Genomic DNA, 23,131 nt, shown 5'->3' on the forward strand with positions numbered 1-23,131 from the left:
AAGTAATGAAAAACTTTAAAATATTGACTTAGAATCTCAATATATTAACTTCTGCACACCGGCGTGCAATGTATTACTTTGTATTATGGAGTCTGAAGATCCTTTTTTCTTGTTGAAGGGGAAATCTATCCTTGGGACACGTTTGTTTCTACCGTTTCAATGAAATTTTATTAATGTTGTTTGGATGCTTTCATCCGTATGAATTCTGCATTAGCAAAACACAATTTTTTTAATAAAATGATAAATCTTTACCCAGACAAGTGACTTTTGTGCATGGACAAGTGAAACGTAAATGTACTTGTCCAAAGGACAAGTGCCTCAAAAAGTTAATGTCAAGCCCTGCAGTATATCACCTACAGCTCTGTGTCTGTCCTTCTGCTTCGGTTTCTCTCACCGCTGAGTCTGACTTAATGTCCCGCCCACAACACCATCTGACTATCTTTTACTGTGTATTATGTTGAAAGTAGAGTAAATCAAATATCACAATGTTTTTGACCAAATGCATCAATGTTGATATTGCAGAGATATTGTAGGGTTGACTATTGGTGCTTTAACAAAATATTTTCACAATGACAGTTTTGATAATCACCAGTAATGTGGATATAATGAGAAAGTGGGTAAAGGCAAATAAACTAGGGCTGCAACTAAGATTATTTTCATAGTCGATTAATCCGTTGATTTTTTTTCTCGATTAATCAATTAGTTGTTCGGTCTCTAAAATGCCAGAAAATGGTGAAAAATGTGGATCAGTGTTTTCCAAAAGCCCAAGAGGACGTCCTCAAATGTCTCATTTTGTCCACAACTCAAAGATATTCAGTTCACTGTCACAGAGGAGAGAAGAAACTAGAACATATTCACATTTAACAAGCTGACATCAAAGAATTTTTACTTTTGTCTTAAAAAATTACTCAAACCGACTAATCGGTTATCAAAATAGTTGCCGATTAATTTAAGAGTTGGCAACTAATCGATTAATCGTTGCAGCTCTAAAATAAACCACTAGTAAGTTTGGTAAGTTCAGAAAATGGCATCACTTTACTGTAATGTAGCCTTTAAAACCAAGAAATGACAACACTTACAACCACAATATCCAAAATCTAAGAAGATATCCAGCCTCATAAATCAATGTCAATATATCGCTATAGTGCCCAGCCCTAGTTGAAAGTTTCTAATTTATTAAATAAGTGCTTGAAGCATTTAAACAAAGTTTTGTGTGGGAGTTTGTAACATTCCAAAATCTTAATTTTGACTTAAAGATTTTCATTTTCACTGTAAATGCATATCGGTTCCAAATATCGGTTTCATTAACTACTTGAAAAACGGCCTTGAAAAAAACAGTATTGACCCCTAATATACAGTATAGATAGATAGATCTATCCATCCATCCATCCATCTATCGATATATATATATACACACACACACACACACACACACACATACACATACATATATATATATATATATATATATAAATATAGATATAGATATAGATATAGATATATATCTATATATATATATAAAATGTGTAAAGATGCCTAAAATAAAAGACCCTTCATTGTCTTCATCCTCCCTCATTCTGGATCCTCTGAAATGTCTGGCTGCTACAGAGTTTGGCAGTACCTTAAGCAGGTTTAGATGAGATGTGAAAAATGCATGCATATTGTTGAATGATTATGATCTCAGGACAGTACAGCAGGCTTGCTGGGGTAGTCAATGTTACCGGTGTTACACAGCGGTCGGGCATACACCGATTACATTACTTGCCCAGCGCTGTTTTTCTTTTTTTAGAAATAAAAATGAATTGATGAACAACAAAATCAGTAACACCGGTGTTGTCCCTAGTTTAAAATGTCCTCACCCTGGCATCCCTACAGTATAGCTGTAGTGACATGTAAGATTCAGTTTATCACAAAAGAGCAGCTGCACACATTTCAGGACAGTGTGTGGATTTCAATTCACTCATTCAGGTGTACAGGCCGATAGTAATGATGCCTCGTTAATCAGCGTTCAATTTGAGAAGTTTGTGATATCCAATTGTTTTCACCTGTGATGCAAAGAGAGTGAAGACATGCAGGAAACCGTCACAGGTCGGACTCGAACCCTGGACCTTCTGTGTCGAGGAATAAACCTCTATGTATGTGCGCCTGGTCGGCCGTGCTCTACCAACTGAGCTAACGGGCCACTTAACTAGATTATCTTAAACAGAGTTGGTTCAAGTTAGTACTAGAGGTGCAACGATGAATCGATTAATCGATTAGTTGTCAACTATTAAATTAATCGCCAACTATTTTGATAATCGATTAATCGTTTGAGTCATTTTTTTATTAAAAAAAAATAAGATTTCTCTGATTCCAGCTTGTTAAATGTGAATATCTTCTAGTTTCTTCTCTCCTTTGTGACAGTAAACTGAATATCTTTGAGTTTTGGACAAAACCAGACATTTGAGGACGTCATCTTAGGCTTTAGGAAACACTGATCCACATTTTTCACCATGTTTTGACATTTTTATAGATCAAACAACTAATCGATTAATCGAGAAAATAATCGACAGATTAATCAACAATGAAAATAATCGTTAGTTGCAGCCCTAGTTATTACAAATAAACAAACAGCAGATTAACCACACTAGATAAACTGACCTTCATTGGGTTAAATTAAAACTACAGTGGGAAGTCAAACAAGAACCACAAGCTGATAAATATTGGTTTAGGCCAGCCAGGTTAATATTCAATCAGACATTCTGGCACACGTCCAGTCTTTGTTTCGGTGGTCTGATGGAAACCTGCAGTGAAGTTTGGCTAATGAAATAGACAAGGAACTGGTGGCCTAGGGGTTTAAGAAGTTGTCCATGTTGCCCAATCAAAATGTCGCCAGTTCTTGTCTTGCGTGTTATCCCTGCTCTTTCTCCCCCTCATTTCCTTTCTCCTCTGTACCAATTGCTATCAAAATAAGAAAAGGGAAAAATTACCACAAAACACAACACAAAATTGAAAAATTAGGTAGAGGGGCAAACCAGACAAAGCATCAGTATTTCCAACCACTTGATGCAACACGGCTAAATTCGTGTGGATTTTAGTCAACCAGTAGCAGGACCCATGTAGCCTAAGCTAAGTTCAGAGAAAGCAAACACAGAATGTGACTGACACACACACACACACACACACACACACACACACACACACACACACACACACACCTCAGACATGTTCAAACACAGCTGAGATATCCCGAGAGATGAGCCAGCTGAGTAAAAGGCATACCAAGGAGAAGAACAATGCATTACATGTGGACCTAGTGTCCTATGTGTGGACACTAGGTATGAAGCCTGTTTTGTTGGATTATCATATGGAGTGATTGTCAGATATTTTAGTGAGTTCAAGAAAGAGGGAGATCAGCTTTACTTGCGAGTTCACATTCTTAAGAACTCCTCGGCTTGTTGTCCAATTACCGCCCGCAGTGTTTTTGCTATTCTCTTTGCTTATCAAGCGCAGTGTTAGTTTCATATGTCGCCTACAGCCTCACTGTGGTGTGTCACTGTATTTACTGCTAAGTGTAAGCAACACAGTTCATGCAAAGCCATTTTGTTTTAAGCAGTTCTCTCACTTACAATGACAAAAGCACCATCTGCAACCTTACACATCTGAAGGCTAAGCAAGGCTAGGCTGAAACCTGTTTTACAACATAGCAAAGTTTTTTTTTTTAACAAGTCCTACTGCACACAACCACACAAACCACAGACACATCTAGCGATATGCAGCGGGCTGGTTTCATGATACTGTAAAGACGTTTGCAATTTATAGACAGGCGTAGATCAGAGTTTTTCCTCTACACTCTGTCTGCATGACCACCACAACAAACACACTCTGCGACAAAGTTAAGTTTGTTTAACTTGTGCATATCGCATCAAGTAATAACTAGGGTTGGGTATCGTTTCGATTTTTACGATTCCGAACCGGTACTTTTAAAACGATTCCTAAACCGATTCTTGAAAAACTGAAAAATGACAAAGAAAGGCTCTTTTATAGATGTGGTAGCCGTAATATGTTTTTACATCCGTTTGGTGAGCCCAGAGGGTAAATATGAAGTAGCCTACATTTACGGTAGCTAGGTAAGAGAAAGTGTGATATTTTTACGTCCGTTTCAGAGTGACAGAGGGAAAATATTTCAGTCGACACATTAAGTGGAACCGAAATGAGGAACCGAAATTTGCGTTCTAAATCGGGTCCGATTCCTACCAGTTGCGTAGGAACCGGTTCCATAGTGGAACCGGTTTCGGTACCCAACCCTAGTAATAACAACCCTCTTTAGTTGTTACTACAACATTTTAAGTTTGGCAGTGGAAGTTTAGTTTACATCCATCACATTGAGAATCAGGCCATTTTAATACCCTGTTGTTATGTTAATGGATGGGGTTCATGGGTTCACATCAAAGAGAACCTTGGTGGGTTCAGTCCAGTGTTAAGAAGAGACAAGCAAAGCATTACATACATTTGAGTATGGGAATTTACAGTAAAACTGTCAGTGTCACGGAAAGAATGTCAAGACACACTGTGTGTACAATAAAATTGACGTATTACACACTTACATCAGAACTAAAGCAAATTACAAAAGGGGAAGTTAACCTATAACGTTAGTATCAAAAGAAGCTAATTTAATGTCTGGAATTTACTGTCTGTGGAGTTTGTTCGACACATTTAGTCCTAATTCTGGATAACAGAGCACAGCCAGACGAGAATAAACTGGGAATTTCAATCAACTAGCTAAAGTTACCATGTTGACATCAGCTTTGACGTAACGTTAGCTCATGTTAACATTAGCTAGACATGCAGCCAAATCCAAGGATGGAGGTGGCGTTATCCAGTTAACCAGACAGCTATTTGGCTAGGCTAACAAGCTAGCTAACAGGCTTGCTAACTTTAACTCCCTGCTGGCAAAAGCTGATAGCATGATTTATGTCACTGACATTTGGTTGAATGCCTTACGTGTGTTCGACTTGCTTTGTATATTAAGTCGAAAAGAAGGAACAGTTAACATATAACGTTAGGCTAAAGACAACATAAGCGCCACATCATGGAAAACTCACCCATTCCTGTCTTCGCACCGCCTCGCTATCAAATGTTTGGAATCTCTTACAGCCCCACTGCTAGCTTGCTTCCAGCCAAGTAGGTGTATAATCAACAACAAAGTGTTTTTAGTCGATTCACTGCCGAAAAACTATTAAAGTGAGCGGTATATCCATTCGTCCTTTCCCCAGCAGCAGCCCCAGCAGCAGCAGCAGCAGCAGCAGAAGCAGCCTCAGCAGCAGCGTCCCCAGTTCTCTCTTGGTGGTGCTTCAAGATTATTGTGCAGGAAGTTAACCAGGAGTCTCCACCTTTCTTGGACTTGTCTCCACGGGTTGTTGCTGCTGGTTGCTTGCTGCTGCCACCAAAATACTAAATAGCAGGAAACTTCGCGATGTTTCAAACAGGACAGTCCCGCGAGAGGAATGTTAATGGAATGTTGATCCCCCCTTGTATTATTGGCCCACTCAGCAGGTACAGTAACTACTGTACGTGTGCGTGTGTGCGAGCGAGACTTAATTCACTCACTATAGCTCCTCACAACTACTGTGACATTTTTTTTTTTTTTTAACTGAACCACCGGTCATTCGGGTTTGAGGAACTGATAATGGCCTAATTAGTAATTACCCATAAGTCTTTATCTTGGATGACACTGCATGATTGACTGGAGACTGCTACTGTCCAGACGAGAGTGCCAAGGTTGGTTTGTGTTGCTTGAGGAGAATATATTCAAGTCAGTTGATAAAAAAACAACAACAACAAAAAAATAGAATGACTTCATTTGAGCTTTCATGTGTTACCAGTAACATGCAGAAATGAAAAGTTAACAAACAAAAAAACTCCACACAATGAAATTCAAGATACATTTAAAGTGCACGGTGCACCAAAATAAGAAATAATATATACGATTTTATATTAAGGCTTTATTGATCCCAGAGGGGGAATTCACATTACAGCAGCACAGACAATCTGAAAGATAAGAAAACAGGTAACGGATATATTTGAATGAAATCAACAAAATAAAATAAGAGATCACAATTTTTAGAAGCTACATAATATACATTGCAATACCTTAGGCTATATGTCTGATTTGTGCAAATGTTTGTGAAAAAGTCCAGTAGTCCAACTTCGGCAGCCATGTGTGAACTATATACATACAGTATATAGTTTAAGCATATGAATAAGTTGTACAACAGGCTTTGCATAATAATACCTGAATTATATAATGTTATATATAATATATGTGCAGTTTATGTAATATATACACACACAATATAGTTATATTACAATACTATAAAGCAAATACAAATGGAAGAGAATACTATTATATAGTAGTGTATAGTGTAATATACTGTAAGAGCAGAAAAAACAATTTGTAACTAGAATCAAAAGACAGCAGAGTCCATGCAGGTTTGTATATTGTAAGTGTAATGAGGTCTGAGAGTAGTGTGAGTCCCTGTGGTTTGTTGGTCAGGGTGAGAATTAAAGCTGCTATACCACTCAGTTAAATCTCCCAGTATTCTGGCTCCACAACAGTGTTGAGTTATTTCAGTAACAAGTTTACACTGAAAAGGATGCAAAATGTCCTTCACCCCAGTCTTCTAATTCCCCCTCTTGATTTCTCCCTCTCTGTGTTTCTGTTAAATCCATTTCCAGATAGGATCATAGAATAGGATCTTCCCTGTCTGCTAAGTGACAACCTATTTTATACACGCTATGGTGAAAGCATGCTATTTACTTCACTTCATTTACACCACACCCAAAACAATGTGACTGCTGAGAAAGAAAGTCAGTAGACAAACTAATACAAAAAACAAGCATACACCTAAGCCTGAAAAATTAAAAAAATATTTGCTTTTAAACAGGGGTAAATGATTCTGATACATTCTTTTTACACGGGTAAAAATAACATCAGAAGTTATCTTCAAATCCTGTGCACTAATAAACAATATGTTGTACTATAATGGTGACATTGTCAGTGCCCTTAATCACTTTGTTTGTGTTAAGTCTCTTAGCCTGACAAGCCAGACCCACATCAAGATGTTGGGTCTAGGAACTCACCATTGGCAGGGCTCAATCTGAGGGGCGGGATAAACGGTTGTCTTTCAGATTTCCTCTGCCCTCACAGCCAACCAGAGCAACGCTAGTTGATAGATTAAACTTTTGCCGTATCCGGTCGGCAAAACTCCGAACACATCTTCCTTTTTTTTAGAATGACTTCAGTGCTTAACTCTTCTTCCAGAGTCGCGGCTAAAGCCGATTCGAAAGACCGCTGTTCGCCAGCAGCAGCAGCCATCTTCTTTGTTTTCAAGTAGCAGGGAATTCACGCGGAACCGTCGCAACTCTGCCATCCTTATGTTAAGCCCGCCCACCGACTCTATACACGATGTGATTGGCCTGACCAGAATTTGTTTTTTCCAGCTCGCAAGCCAACTGAGAGTTGCTAGACTGACCCTTGTTGCAAATTACATTTGCTGCCGCTAGGGTGCGTCTAGAATTCTAGGCTATAAGTCTCTTTTTGTTCAAGAAATTCTTATTTCTATGTATTGATTTCTGTTTTCCACACTATAGGATTTTGATTTTCACATTAAATTTGTAAATCCCTTAGATAAAAATAGCCTGGGTTGCAACTGTGATGACGCCTGTTCTACTGTTACATAAAAAAGCACCGCTGCACAGTAGCACAGTTCCCGCTGTCAATTATCCAGCTTCTCTTTCCAACACCAGAGAATGAACTGTGAAAAAAGGAAGTGGTTGAGGGCCAATTCATCCTGACAGGATCCATTTAAGCAAAGTGTCAACAACCTTTCAAAAATCAACATACACACAAATTCTAAGCAAATGTGTTGTACCACACGCACACAGAGCATGTGTCATTGTTAGCCAGTATGAATGCCATGCAGTGGAAGCCTAGCTGTCCCAGTGGATTATGGGAACAACAGTCTTCATTTACATCTGGGGTTTTCTGTTTTAGCAGCCCATTTGTTGTCCAAATTTTAGCATTTATTCCCAAAGTTTTGAGATCTACTAACTGTGGATTTCCACCAACTGCGGAACGGCTACAGATCGGCTCCGCTGCGTGTCGGCTCCGTCCTTCAATACCTACCAGGTCCGGATTTGTTGCGGAACGGTTGCGGCCATGACTGACAGCTGAAGTCATGAGGACCCACGATATCTTGCGAATTCACGTATGATCGCGCAATATAACGGGATGTAGTTTCTATAAACAGAACCACAAAACCAACAACAGTTTGTTTCCATTCCGACTTCAGGCCTGTCTCCGCCCATTATGACGTTTTCAAGGTGTAGTGCAGGGAAATATGATCCACCGTGAGCACGGTGTATTTTATTTTGAAAATTAACCGGATGTTTTATTTTGCTTCTGTGCTCGACTTCCTGTCCCGCACTATCTGCCCTGTGCTGAATTGCTGCGGAGCTCTCCGGCGTCCAGCAAAAATAGAAGCTCTGCGGATCGCTGAAGCTGGGATGGAGTCGGAACGCAGCCATTCCGCAGTCAGTGAAAATACACACATTGACTTTAATGGAAACCTATTGAAACCTCCGCCGCCGTTCCGGAGCGGATCCGCAACTGTTCCGCAGTTGGTGGAAATTGGGGGTTAGCATGCCTTTATTTAGAAGTCTTTATTTAATCAATACACTTAGCTAATTAAAGATAGAAATGTATAGATTAGTCATTACTCAGTGCACCAACAGAGAGTGAATGTGAATGATTTTCTAGTCAAGTTGGCATCAAGTATACACTTTATTTTATGGGTCTGTAATTTCAGAGTTATGATTTCCTAGAAGTTTGCTGGAAAGAACTAAATTGATACTAGATTTGGGGAAAACAGAGACAGTGTTCAATCGGTACACTTCCTAATTCATTCTTCTTCAAATTAACTAATTCAAATTAATTGCTAAACTATCCCGCAGTCATTTAGTTCGAGCACAGCATGTCACATGGAAAAATGTGAAATTTGTCTACAGGCAAACATAAAATTCAACATACATGTGTCACGATTGTGAGTTTCTGTTGTAGTTTTTCCTGTTTTGTTCTGTACTTTCTCTCTCTCTCCCCTGTTTTGTCTTCTTTTACTTCCTGCCTTGTGTTTTCCCTCCTGTCTGATTGTCTGCCCCGCCCTGATGTGTTCCACCTGTTCCTGAGCCCTCGTGTCACCTGTCCCTTGTTTGAACCTCGTTACCTTGTGTATTTAGTCTTTGGGCTGTCTTTGTCTCGGGTCAGTTCATTGTCTTGGGTTCAGTGTCTAGCGTATTGTCTTGCGTCGGGTTTTGTTGTCTTGTCTTGCTTCCTTGCCTTCGTGTCTTCTGGATTGTTTTCGTGTGTGCCTGCCTGCCTACCTCTTGACACTTTTTGTTTTAAGTTTTCTGTTCAATAAATTCCTCAACTCTGCATTTTGGGTCCAAGTCTCGCTATTTTCCCGACAATATGAACATTATGTTACACTTCATTTCACAATTACACAAAATATCCAATAAAAACTACCAGTACATCATGTACAACTGGTTCACCTCCAAAGAATTAATTCCAATTGACTGCGTACTGTTAATTAACGATTAATGACTAGGAAAGCCTATTTATTTGGGTTTAAGTAGAGCAGTAGGCCTAATTCGTATTTTCCTTATAACTAGTACAAATCTACAGTTCTAGTTCTAGTTCTTTCAATGCGACTTCTGAGGAAATATTAGCTTTTATACATGGCTCAGCTGCAACTGTTTCTGAAAAGCTATTATTAAGGATACTTTGAGAAAGGGCACCATACATGTATGTTGTGCCCAACAGTGATTGTATTCTGCTAGCCTGGTCCCAACCAGGCTAACAGCCAGGATTTATTAATCCTGGGGCCTTTTCTGTTCACTCAGCAGTGGTTTTACCCTATTGTTATCAGCCTGCATTAAAATACAACATTGCTGTTCAGTTAAGCACTGTAAAGCAATTATTTAAAGTTGTGACCATTCTTTTTTATAATTATTCTTGTGACAGTCATTGTTACTGTTATATTGCTGAATGAAGACTGCTGTTCATATTGTTGTTAGAAGTTTGATGACTATATTATGGCAGTTGTTGAGATAATTAGAAAAGGCTGATAAAGTTGCAAATGTGTCTTAAATGAAGTCAGTTACTAAGGGCACTATATAAAGTGCTGTATAGTTTCTATAGTGGACCAATGCACCTTAAATTATTTTAGTTGATTCCGTTTTGTGTATTCTTTAACAATAAAGGATCATGTTTGTTCCTCTTCCATGTGCATTGTATTTTGGACCATAATTTGGGAGGATTGTACAATTATAAAAACCTATTCTAATTGTACAATCCTCCCAAATTACAACCTTAGTTCACTGGACCAGTAACTATATAGTGTAGACTACTGTACATTCATGTGACAACAGGGAGTGGACACCCCAATGGTTTTTGACCTTATATTTTGCTGGGGGGAAATAACTGATTAATACACTGTTACATTCATGTTTACAGTGTGCATGGAATTTATCACTTAATTCTCTTTATAGTTTCTAGATTTTAGAGTTCAATTTCTTCAGTGTCTTTCTTTTCTATGTTCATATATTGGCCTACGAGGAAGCAAAGCATATAATATGTAAAGAAGGAAACTCTGCCTCTGTGAAAAAAAAAAAACACGTGAGAAAAAGTGTGGCAGATAATATGACCGACTGAATGATTTACTAACTACTGCTCTTAACTGAAAGCATTCAATGAGTCACTTGTCATTCGCAAAAACGAATAGTTGTACACTTTAAAAGCGAGCAGTGGAAGTTAATATGACTCAGGAAATTTATATTTTAGCACATGAGAGAGAGGGAGAAACAAGATATTTACGCATCAAATTGCACTGAAGAAAATTGATCTTCATGGTAAATTTCCTGAGTAACATTATCTTCTGCTTACTTTTAAGGCAAAGAGTACAACTGTTCATTTGTGCAAATGATTAGTAGCCTAATCCTTGAATGGTTTGATTATGACGATTTCAATTCAGAGCAGTGGTCAGGTATATATTTAGGCTACTTACGCATTCAGTCGGTGGATTTATAAATTCTACTCTTGTGAAACAGGTTTCAAAAAACACCTGTCGCTCAATGTAATATGGCTTACTGTGTAATCTAGAGCCATCTTGTGGGTATAATGTGAAACTACACAGACAGACAGACAGACAGATAGATGCAGTAGATAGATAAACACACGTCCTTATAGCATACAACTACATTTATACTGTGTTATAAACCATTCATAATGTTTGTATACTGCTTACAAATGCTAAATAGGGACAAGTGCCAACTACTCATTATAATTGCTATATATACACCTCTGTGTATACTGTGTGCATGCTTTTCAAACAGGATGTGCATTTATAAAATCATTGTTTTGCTATCTGTTATTTTCATATATAAGCTTGTTTTCGTTTTTACAGTATGTAAGAACATTCTAAAAAATATACTTCATTGTGATGGCTTTTGTTTTTATCATGTAAACTCTGTATAACTGATGGAAGAAAAAGCAATGGTGCACCCTACAGTACCTCAGATGCCATTTCCTGCTGGTTGACCAGGGTTGACTTTGTGTTTGAAAGGGTTGACGGACCACAGTTCATTTCAATGTGAGTGGCACACGACCAGGACAGACTATGTCATTGTCTAGAAATGGGGTCGTCACAGGTCGCCGCAACTTTTTAATGTTAAGAGATATGAGATATGTTCTCCTCTCATCCTAGAATGGTCATACATCGACACTAGAGTATACTTACTTGTTTACTGCTGCGCCTGCAATGAATGAAATACAGAAGAGGTGAATAAAACTGTAACCCCTAAGGCCGGTTACACACTGCCTGTGTGGCGTGCGCATGGAGTTTCTGTTGCGTATCAGCTGCGTGGATTTTTCTATGTCTTTACACACCAGAAACGTGTCTGACGTGGTGCTGCTGCTGCTGCTGCTAGCCTTGTCTGTACACATGTATGTTTCCCATTGATAAATGAAATACCATGTTAAACATAAATATATACTGATTTGATTACAGCAAAGACAACGTCGGCAGTAATGACGGCAAAATAGGCTACAGAATATTTCTGTTAAGTTCCGGGAAGTTGAGAACCCAAAGGCAGATAGCAGGCAGGCAGGCAGGAGAAAGTTGAAGATGAGGATTAGTTGAGGATTAGAAATAGTCAAAATAAATCAACCCCGGAGGGGCGAGGGAAGGCACAAGAGTCACTCGGGGCAAGGGAAATTGAGGACAGCGGGACCCAGGGAACTGGGGACAGAGGGGCCTGGGCACCAAGGCGCTGACAGGGCACGAGAGGCAGGAGTGGGTCTGACCGAAAACAAAGGCAAGGTCTCAGGGGGACAGAACAAGGGCAAAGTCACTGGTGCGGTCTCAAGGGCGGTCTCAGGGACAGTCTCAGGGGCGCCAGGGACCGGCAAAGTCACAGAGGCAGTCACTGGGGAGGTCTCTGGGGCGCCGGAAACCGGCAAAGCCTCAGGGCAGTCCCTGGGGCAGTCTCTGGGCCGCCGGAGACCGGCAAAGTCACTGGCTTGCCAGTAAGCGAACACTCTGGGAGAGCGGTCGACGTGGACTCTGGGAGGTCAGTCGACGTAGACTCTGGGAGGTCAGTCGACGTAGACTCTGGGAGGTCAGTCGACGTAGACTCTGGGAGGTCAGTCGTCGTAGACTCTGGGAGGTCAGTCGTCGAAGACTCTGGGAGGTCAGTCGTCGAAGACTCTGGACGACTGGAAGACTCTAGAAGAGCGGTCATCGGAGACTCTGGACGACTGGAAGACTCTAGAAGAGCGGTCATCGGAGACTCTAGACGACCGGAAGACTCTAGAAGAGCGGTCATCGGAGACTCTAGACGACTGGAAGACTCTAGAAGAGCGGTCATCGGAGACTCTAGACGGCTGGACGTCAGCTGAGACTCTAGATGGCTGGACGTCAGCTGAGACTCTAGACGGCTGGACGTCAGCTGAGACTCTAGACGGCTGGACGTCAGCAGCCGTTCTGGGCGGCTGCACGTCCGCGGCCGTTCTGGGCGGCTACACGTCAGCGGTCGTTCTGGGCGGCTGCACGTCAGCGGCGGTTCAGGGCGGCTGCACGTCAGCGGCGGTTCAGGGCGGCTGCACGTCAACGGCCGTTCTGGGCGGCTACACGTCAGCGGCCGTTCTGGGCGGCTGCACGTCAGCGGCGGTTCAGGGCGGCTGCACATCAGCTGCGGTTTAGGGCGGTTGCACGTCAGCAGCGGTTCTGGGTGGCTGCAGGTCAGCGGCGGTTCTGGGCGGCTGCACGTCAGCGGAGGTTCTGGGCGGCTGCACGTCAGCGGAGGTTCTGGAAGGCTGCACGTCAGCGGAGGTTCTGGAAGGCTACACGTCAGCGGAGGTTCTGGAAGGCTGCACGTCAGCGGAAGTTCTGGAAGGCTGCACGTCAGCTGGAACTCTGGAAAGCTGCACGTCAGCTGGAACTCTGGAACGCTGGTAGACTCAGGAACAGTAACACTGGTCAGCACGGACTCTGGGTCGCTGGAGACCTTGGGCTCAGAACCGCTGGACAGCACAGGCTTGGGACCGCTGGACAGCACGGGCTCACACTGGTTAGCTCAAGAACACTGGTCAGCTCTGGAACACTGGTCAGCTCTGGAACACTGGTAACACTGGTCAGCTCTGGAACACTGGTCAGCTGTGGAACACTGGTCAGCTCTGGAACACTGGTAACACTGGTCAGCTCAGGCTCTGGCTCGCTGGACAGCACGGGCTCGGGGCCGCTGGACAGCGAGGACTCTGGGCTGAAGAGAGGGTGAAGCAGGGCATGGTGTCGGGAGCCATGTTGTCTTCTTCCCCGTCTCCGGCCTCCACAGTTCCCAGGGAATGTGGCTAGGCGAGTATCCTCAAAAGATTGCTTGCAGTCGGGGATATCCGCTGAACAGACAGCTGCTGAGCTGATAGACAGGAGTTCAGGGGAGCTGCTAGAAAGTGTACTGGACCCTGGTTTTCCAGCTTGAAGGCTGGCTGCTTTGGCCTCCTCAGTCCGTCTTGCACACTTGGCAAAATATTGAAAAATAGTCATACGAGTCTCTGGCTCTCCTCCAGGTGGCAAACCGACAGGACTAGGAGAACTAGGCAAAGGAGCAGGCTGGGTGACAAATCCAGGAGTCAAAATCCTAGTGGGCTGAGCAACAGACAGGCTGGTGGGTGTTTGCTGGCACTGGGATACGCCAGAAGTGAGAAGAGGAGCGTTGGATTTAGCTGGCTTGGAAGCACACAAACCCTTAGCAAAGGAATGGGCTGGAGTTGACAAGAAGCGTTTAACCCAGTCTGGAATAGAGTCCTCTAGCCAAGGCTTTTCTGACACTTTCACACGAGCAAACGACAGAATAGCCTCCTTTTGGTAATCACTGTCAGCTTCCTTCCACATGGTTTTAAGCTCAATTAGGTCACAAATTACCTCGTAAAGCTGCAGACAGGGGAAGACAAAGACTAAATACACAGGGTAACGAGGAAACACAAGGTGACACAAGGCTGGGAAACAGGTGAAACACATTAGGGCAATCACAAGGGTGGGAAAACACAGGAAGTAAAACAAGACAAGACAGAAAACAAGACCTTCAAAATAAAACAGGAAACGGCAAAAATACAAAACAGAAAAAACAGATTACCACAATAAGACAAAACACACCAAACCCAAACCAAACCCGACGTCATACATCCATGGTTGATGCTCCACGCCCTTGACCGGCAGCTGATTGGCCGAATGCCTGACATGGGTTTGGCTTCTCGAGAATTTCAACAGAGTGTCATGGCGGCTCGTTATTACGAAAATAGTTCACTAAAACGGTTTGCATAAAGATGGGCATCAGCCAGCTGTTGGACGCGCAGCATTTTTTCAAATGCAGCGCCGCCTTCCCGGAATGCTTTGCGTGCACATTGAAGTCGCTTGACGTCACCCATAGGAATAGAGTGGAGCGCGGCGCGACAGAAGCGTCGCACGGTCAAATGGATCTCTACCGTAAGGGCTCCTGCGCACTGCCTGCGTGGCGTGAGCGTGGCGTTTCTGTTGCGTTTCTGTTGCGTGTCAGTTGCGTGGCGGCTGTGTGGCGTTTTCTATGTCTTTGCACACCAGAAACATGTCTGAGGCGGCGCTGTTGCTGCCGCTAGCCTTGTCTATAGACATGTATGTTTCCCATTGATAAAATGAAATAATAGCATGTCATGTTCTTCAACTTTATTTTGTCAATATTTTTGTGTTTGTACATTTGTTTGCACAGCAAAGACAACGTCGTCAGTATTGACGGCAAAATAGGCTACAGAATATTCCACCGGCGTGTCCCAGAAGCGTGCGTGAAGCGGCTTTCCGCTCTGCTAAAGATACGCACCAGGTCTTTCTCCCCCTCCCACTCCCTCTCTCTCTCCCTCTCTCTCTCCCTCTCTCTCTCTCTCTCTCTCTCTCTCTCTCTCTCTCTCTCTCTCTCTCTCTCTCTCTCTCTCCTCACCTGAGCTGTACAGCTGGACTGAAGTATGTGACAACGTAAGCTGTTTACTGAATATGACAAGTAAATCCCCCCCTCTTTTCCAGCTTGTGAGGTAATTGGTATCAGTGGTGGAATGTAACTAAGTACATTTACTCAAGTACTGTACTTAAGTACAATTTTGAGGTGCTTGTACTTTCCTTGAGTCTTTTAATGCCACTTTCTACTTCTACTCCACTACATTACAGAGAGGAATATTGTACTTTTTACTCCACTACATTTATCTGACAGCTTTAGTTACTAGTTACTTTACAAATTAAGGTTTTTGCACACAAAACATGTGCTTTATAAAATATGTTTTATAAATTGAACTACCTAACAATGTATAGGCTTACAAGTACAGCTGAAATGATTAGCCGATAAAACAGAAAGGTTTTGATCGTTTCCAATTTAAAAAATATGAGGATTTTCCTGCATTGAGTACTTTTAGTACACTTTTTCTGATGCTACTTACATACTTTTACTTAAGTAACATTTAGCAGGACTTTTACTTGTAACAGAGTACTTTTACAGTGTGGTATTAGTACTTTTACTTAAGTAAAGGATCTGAGTACTTCTTCCACCACTGATTGGTATGCATCACTCCCGGGTTGTGACCCAGGCTGTATCTGAATTGCCAGACCCTCCTCCACAGGGTCTGACTAGTCCACACAGCATTCCAGGATGGGAGAAAAACGTTCTCTGTTTTATTGACATTTCTTTAAACCAATCACAACAGCCGTGGGCGGCGCTAAGCACAGTACAGAGCCACGGTGCCGCTGCAGAATAGCCTCAGGAAGGAACTTGTTTTGATAGAACGTGTTCAAAAGTTGTTTTAGTCGTGCAACAGAAAACTCAGATTGGACAGATAGTCTAGCTAGCTGTCTGGATTTACCCTGCAGAGATCTGAGGAGCAGTTAACCATAGTCCTCAGAAATCCACCGGAGTTTAGAACTACAACCAGTGGTTAAATTGGGCTGGGGCTCTCTGAGCTGCCTTCTCCTAAAGCTAAAAACCCTGTTCGCAGCGGTGGAAGCCCGGTACTCGGAAGCTCCAACGGCTGCTACGAGTTCATGTCACTGACCAAGCCGTTGACCCGGTCCTCGCCGTCGGAGAGCCCCACTCGGCGCTGTGTGTGTCTGTGTGTGTGTTGTAGTAGTAGGCGGCTAGTAAAGAGAGAGTGGGAGAAGGAAGTTTGTGTGAGGTGGACCTGGTCACCACAGACCCAAATCTTCTCAGCTGTTGCTACTGTCATACTGCACTGTCTCTTCATGTGGCACATTATGTTTGGCACATTGTATGGGTCACTTCTTATGTTATAACAAGGTAATACAATGTGTAATCAAGTGATGACTGATTAACAAAAATGTAAATGCTCAATGCCCTAATACCTGTTGATACTACAACAATGCAAGGCTCTTAACCTTGCAGTTTTGCACATTTCATGTAAGACTTGATTTCTCCATTTCTTTGCACAAAACTCCAACCACAAAGTGCCATTTAATGGATTATTTTTCAACATTTTTTCCCCTGGCTACAACACAAAGAATGCGAAAGTTTACAGACAACCGGTCGAAAAGAGTGACATCCTGACGGAATTTCCAGCAACAGAGCAATCCCGGAAGTGGAACATCGTGGATATAGACTAGGGCTGTGTCTTCCACATACTTCCGTCAGTACACTGCTAATGTGCACTTAGCAAAATAAACACTTATGTTAAAACACTTTAACAGAAATGACGAGCGGGATTAGCGTGACAAACGTGACGAACGCAACACGTGAACGTGATTTTCCAGCCCGCCAAAAATACGGGCTTTCCTGTATGCAAATGAGTAGCGGTTGCTTGGCTCGCCGCCTCTCAAAATCTGACAAAAATCTTTTAAACTGACCTTTGTTGATCAAAAACAACCTGACAGATTCAGCAACTGCATGGCCTATTTCTCGCTTCAAATGTTTTCAGAAACAAGTTTCGGCGAAATATTTTTGTAAAATACGAGATCGTATTCCGAACGAGCCGCCATTATAGTCAGTTTTGAAATTCGGGAGCAGCAAGACCCACGTGATGCGTTCGTCCAATCAGCTGCCGGCCAAGGTCCCTGGTCCCTCCCTTACCGCTTTGTAGTCAAGATGGTGCCCGTTTAGTGCGAGTAGGGTCCATCGTTCCACACTGAACTTTTGGTCTGTTTTTAGAGGGTCATCCGGGTACTTTCAGCGCACAGACTTTTTGCGTTTTCTACACTATATACTTAAAACTAAGTGTTTGAAGTGTACAAGTAGGCGGTTTGAGACACAGCCTAGAGTTGTCATGACCAGGGATCAACCCGTGTTCACTGGCTTGGTTTGAATTGACAAAAGAAGGGTTGAACACAGGGATAACCCTGGTCTGACCCTGGCCATTGGTGTAAAAGAGGTATTACATGACTCTGTGGCACAAGACTAAGTCTTTGGGTAGAGAAGGTGATTTTTATTTAGCTCTAACCACTTAGATGCTTCAAAAGCAAATCATAAAGCCAAATATGAATCAATCACACCCTACTGAAATAAATGTGTTAAGTTCAACATGTATCAAATTGGATTTTAAATGTTTGTCCTATTTCAATAATCATTTCATACTTATAACAATACAAAGAGGCCCAAAACTGAGAGCGGCTCCACTAGAGAAAGGGTTTAAGTCAAGTCAGTCAATAACAATATAAGCAGAGTATCATATGACTAGATTATTTAATGTGTGTTGTGACAGTAATGGAGGGTTCACAGGGGTTGTTTTTGGGCTATAAAAAACGGAATTTTATTTAATGATCATTGTGATCTTACATACTAAAATTATGATATCAAGAATCAGTGCTCGAGGCATCAGATAAGTTTTTCATTATTTTATTATTGTTTTATCTCTAATTGAATGACTAACTAAGAAGCAATCGTGACTGACTTAAAAAAATAATAATAACTAAAACAAACACCAACAAATGCAATCTGATCTTTGGAAAATATTCCAAACCTTGTCATCGACAGGAGCCGACTCTCAGTCTTCAGATAAACTAAATGAAAAGTTTATCTGATTGGATTCATTTTTTTTTTTTTTTTTTTTTTACTTTAATTACTGTAAAAAAAAAAACAATCTGATATGTGATTGGTTTGGGTGTGTGTGTGTGTGTGTGTGTGTGTGTGTGTGTGTGTGTGTGTGTGTGCACTTGTTTTACTATATTCGTGGCAAAAACCGGGGAATACAGTATACTTGTGGGGTCTGCACAGCCTTGTGGGGCCCAAAATGCTGGACCCCACAAGGTTAAAGGGCTGTTTGAGGGTTAAGACTTGGTTTTAGGATTAGGGTTAGAATTAGGTTATGGTGAGGGTAAGGGTTAAGGTTAGGCATTTAGTTGTGATGGTTAAGGTTAGGGTAAGGGGCTAGGGAATGCATTATGTCAATGACGGGTCCCCACAAAGATAGTGAAACAAATGTTTGTGTTTGTGTGTGTGTGTATGTATGTGTGTGTGTGTGTGTGTGTGTGTGTGTGTGTGTGTGTGTGTGTGTGTGTGTGTGTGTGTGTGTGTGTGTGTGTGTGTGTGTGTGTGTGTGTGTGTTTAAGTTGTAATTACCACGTTTGTCCAACAGAGGTCAGGCTAACCTTGTTATTGTACTCAAGTACATGTTTTCTCTCTCATTGTCATAATTTTCTCTTTTTTTCCTCTCTTACTCTTTCAATATTTAACTTTACTTACCCATTCTCTTACAAAATACAAGTTATTTCTCATATATTCTTATCAATTGTGTATTATAATTTCTGGCATATTTTGTATTTTAACCAACATACACATTTTAGTATCAAAAATATAAATCCATTTGGAAATTCCCAAAAAATTTAAATAAAATAAAATGAAAAAAGGAAGCTAAGAATGAATCTAAATAATAAAACAATATACAAACAATGATAATCAAGCACATTTCTCTCTGTACCCTGTGAGAACTCCTTATATTTCAGTTTAAACTGTTCCATTTTTGGACATTCCTTGAGGTCCTCATTCAAGCTGTTCCATAATTTTACACCTCACTAGCCTCAGATTAATATTCTAAGTGTCTGACAGCATTATGGGAAGGATCCCTACAGAGATAGGCATTTTAAAAACCTATTTAAGACCTTTCTGTTTAACCAGAAACAGCTCTGAAGTCGCTAGCACTAAACCCACCAGACTCCATTTAAGAAAATAATACTTTTAGCGTGTATAGAGCCAACATATTTTCCAAGGGCGTAAATCCCAGGGGGGTCGGGGGGGGCCAGGACCCCCCCTATCTAAAGGTTGTCCCCCCCTAGAAAACCATGCAGTGTATTGTAAATAACATTAAGATGTATACTTATACCCCATGGGCGTAAATCTGATCTAACAGTAATACATAAAATTTCTGAAGAGCAATTTTTGAAGGGGATACAAATAATACAGCCACAATTATACTTGTAAAAGACGTGTACACAGAGGAAAGCCTTAATACTACCATTAGTGTAGCATAGACTGTACCATTATCCTTCTTTTCAGTGGTTATCTTGATTGAATGAAAAAGCTGACTAAATTGACCAAAATATTCTTCTTTAAAACCATGTATTTATTTTTAAGTTGTTTACAATCAAGCCACAAAAATACCTTAAAACATAATAACTCTTTTTGAAACATTTTTAAAAAGTGACCCCATATAAAAGAAATAGTTAGTCGCACCCACTACAACTAGAATTAGTTGTAGTGGGTGCATTTCTATCCAACAAGCTATTAAACAAACTAGGTAACGTTACTTTATATTACTAACATAGCAAACTTTTTGTCATGACTAATTCATTAATTACTCAGCATCATTTCCATTTGAGAAAAGAACAACTTCATCCAGTGTTTAATGTGAATGAAACAGCCTTGAACCGCCTACTAACTTACTACATTCCTGTCACTACCGATGTGACTGTGAGTCGAGTGCTGCAGATCCGATTCCTAACGTACAGCATGCAGTGGACCAAACCACTGTGAGGCAAAGGAGGGGGAACTCAAAATGTTCCTAAACTTAAAAAGCATTTTTTGGGGTTTGTATTGTTTTACTACTTACACAGATATTTTAAGTGTACATCTTAATGTTATTTACAATACACAGCATGGTTTTCTAGGGGGGGACAACCCTTAGATGGGGTCCTGACCCCCCGGCCCCCCCTGGGATTTACGCCCTTGGTCCCCCCCTACTGTTAGATCAGATTTACGCCCATGATATTTTCACATGTAAATCGGTAAACTATGTGTTTATTTCAATCAAAACTAGAGTTGTGGTGGCTGGAAAAGTGGAAAGACGACCCAAAACGACTTTTCATAGTTTAATTTTGTTTCTGTCGCATTTGAATGAAGTGTATTTTACGATGCTAAAATTATTGTTTATTAACATGGAGTCTGGTGGATTTAGCGAATTGTAATTTTGTGGATGTTTTTATGTTTAAAAAAAGGATCTTACTCTTTAACAGAAAGGTCGACCTCCTTAAAAATCCTTTCCATAATGTTTTCAGACACTTAGAATAATAATCTGAGCCTGTCAGTGGCAAAACAAGCACTCATGTGAACATAAATACAAGCTGTACAATTGTCCTATTAACTTACATTGTAGCTTGTTTCGCCGCTGCTGAATGCAGCGATCTTGCTTAATACTGGACCAAGGTAGTTACCCTTTAATACTTGCATCAAGAAATAAAGATGTAGGCCTAACATGTACCATTACATTACTGTAATGGGCAATAAGCTTGGCCCTATACATTGCATTCATTTAGACTTTCACTCTTTAGTTTTCATTATTCATTTCAGGTACTGATGTTACTGCTAGCAACGCATTAATCAAAACCCTTTCCTGCCACATGGCAGCCTGTACCCAGTAAATGAAGTATTTTCCCACAGAACTAAAGACTAACATTTCAGACTACTTCTTTAGCTTTAAACTTATTATATATTTAAACTTTTAAATAAAAATCTCTTTCCCCGAACATGATAGTGCAGTTAGTTTAACTGTGAAATCTACCACTTGTGGATAAGTGTTTCCCTTTAGACACCTTTAGCACTCCGGTGTTGGACACTTGAGTTTGGTCTGTTACCAGGAGACCCCCTCTTGACAGCTGCTGCTGAAGCCTTAAAACTCAAATCCTTTCTTTGAGGAGCTTTTGCTTTGATTGTCTGAGAGGGAGTCAAGTCAACTTTCTACAAGTTCACTCCCAAACCTCTAAAGCAGGGGTTCTCAAACTTTTTTCAATAATGCACCCCCTTTGAATTGTGTTTTTAAGCCAAGTACCCCCTGACCAGCGCAAAAACATTTTGACATCTAAATAAAGAGGAACAATACAGTGTCGGCAGTGATAGATTTACTAAACAACCTTGTAACTGAGAAACATTTAAATGCTACATTTTAAATGTTCAGAATCCATCACTTACACTAATTCATTCATTATTATAGTATAATTATTTTAGGAATGATGCATGACATATGTTTAAGCATTTTACAAAATGTTCATGTAGTGAACCCCCTGCAGTACTCCAAAGTACCCCCAGGGGTACGCGTACCCCCATTTGAGAAACACTGCTCTAAAGGGTCCGTTTTTACATGCAGCTTTGAATTCAGGGAGAACAAAACATGAACATTTGGCCACAATACAGATAATTATGGGATTATTTTTGTGCCTTTAATTCCAAGCAAAACTTCTTAAGTATCAAACAAAAATCACTAACTCAAGCAAAAAAAATTGTCATCTCAAATGTAAAACTTAAAACTTGCAAACAAAACATTTGTGTAGTCGTAAACTAATGGACTTTTATTTGTTTGATATTATGTCCTTTTGTTTACAGTTCCCTCTGCTTCTTTCTCAATGATCAGTCTTTTGCACAAACCTCTCGCGTGGGCGGGTCTTACAGGGGTGTGTCCCCATTGGCTAATTAGTTTTTGGAATACATTTGAGTGACAGCTCAGTGCCTGCCTGCCCTGACGTTTCAGTGCAGCTAACGTTAGAGACCCTGGAGGACACACAAACCACTCTAAACAGCAGATTCCTTCAAGATTAATAAAGTGTAAGTATTGATCATATATATTGTCGGTGATATACGTTGCTAGCATGGTTAAGAGACGTTTGTTGTTTCGTTGTCTTAAGTTACTAGTAAAGCTGTGTAAGTTAGCATTTAACATTAGCTAACTGCTAACGTTATCTATAACAAATGCTAGCCAAGCCAAGTAACGTTGGCTTACTGTACGTTACTGAGCTAATTTGCCATGGGAATCATATAGGCTTAGTGAGGCCTTACTCAATGGAGCTGTATTAATTACCGTCTTCTCTCTGTAGAACAATGAAACATTGTGGGACCTGCAGGACCCGAGCAGACCAACGATGCTGTCCCAGGTAGATCAGTATATGGTCTATTATGTCCTTATTATTATCTAGCTATTGTTAACTACAAATTGTTGTGGTTGCACAACAAATGTTTTGTTCGCAAGTTTTAAGTTTTACCTTTGAGATGACATTTTTTTGGCTTGAGTTAGTAATTTTAGTTTGATACT

General features: G+C 41.0%; 1 protein-coding gene across 3 annotated transcripts in view; it reads right to left on the reverse strand.

Moving 5' to 3' along the window:
* The window catches only part of LOC116049938 (CD2-associated protein), a 97,263-nt gene extending 91,752 nt beyond the window's left edge, over positions 1–5,511 (reverse strand). Inside the window, exon 1 of one of the 3 annotated variants that reach the window (XM_036004940.1) lies at positions 5,085–5,511. In XM_036004940.1, the coding sequence (XP_035860833.1) occupies positions 5,085–5,088 (4 nt within the window). In that variant the 5' untranslated portion in view covers positions 5,089–5,511. The remainder of the gene's footprint in view (positions 1–5,084) is intronic. The other 2 variants (XM_036004941.1, XM_031299983.2) reach the window with 2 other exon arrangements.
* Positions 5,512–23,131: the final 17,620 nt, after the last annotated feature.

Source organism: Sander lucioperca, chromosome 9 (assembly GCF_008315115.2).
Source record: "Sander lucioperca isolate FBNREF2018 chromosome 9, SLUC_FBN_1.2, whole genome shotgun sequence".
NCBI classification, from domain to species: Eukaryota; Metazoa; Chordata; class Actinopteri; order Perciformes; family Percidae; genus Sander; species Sander lucioperca.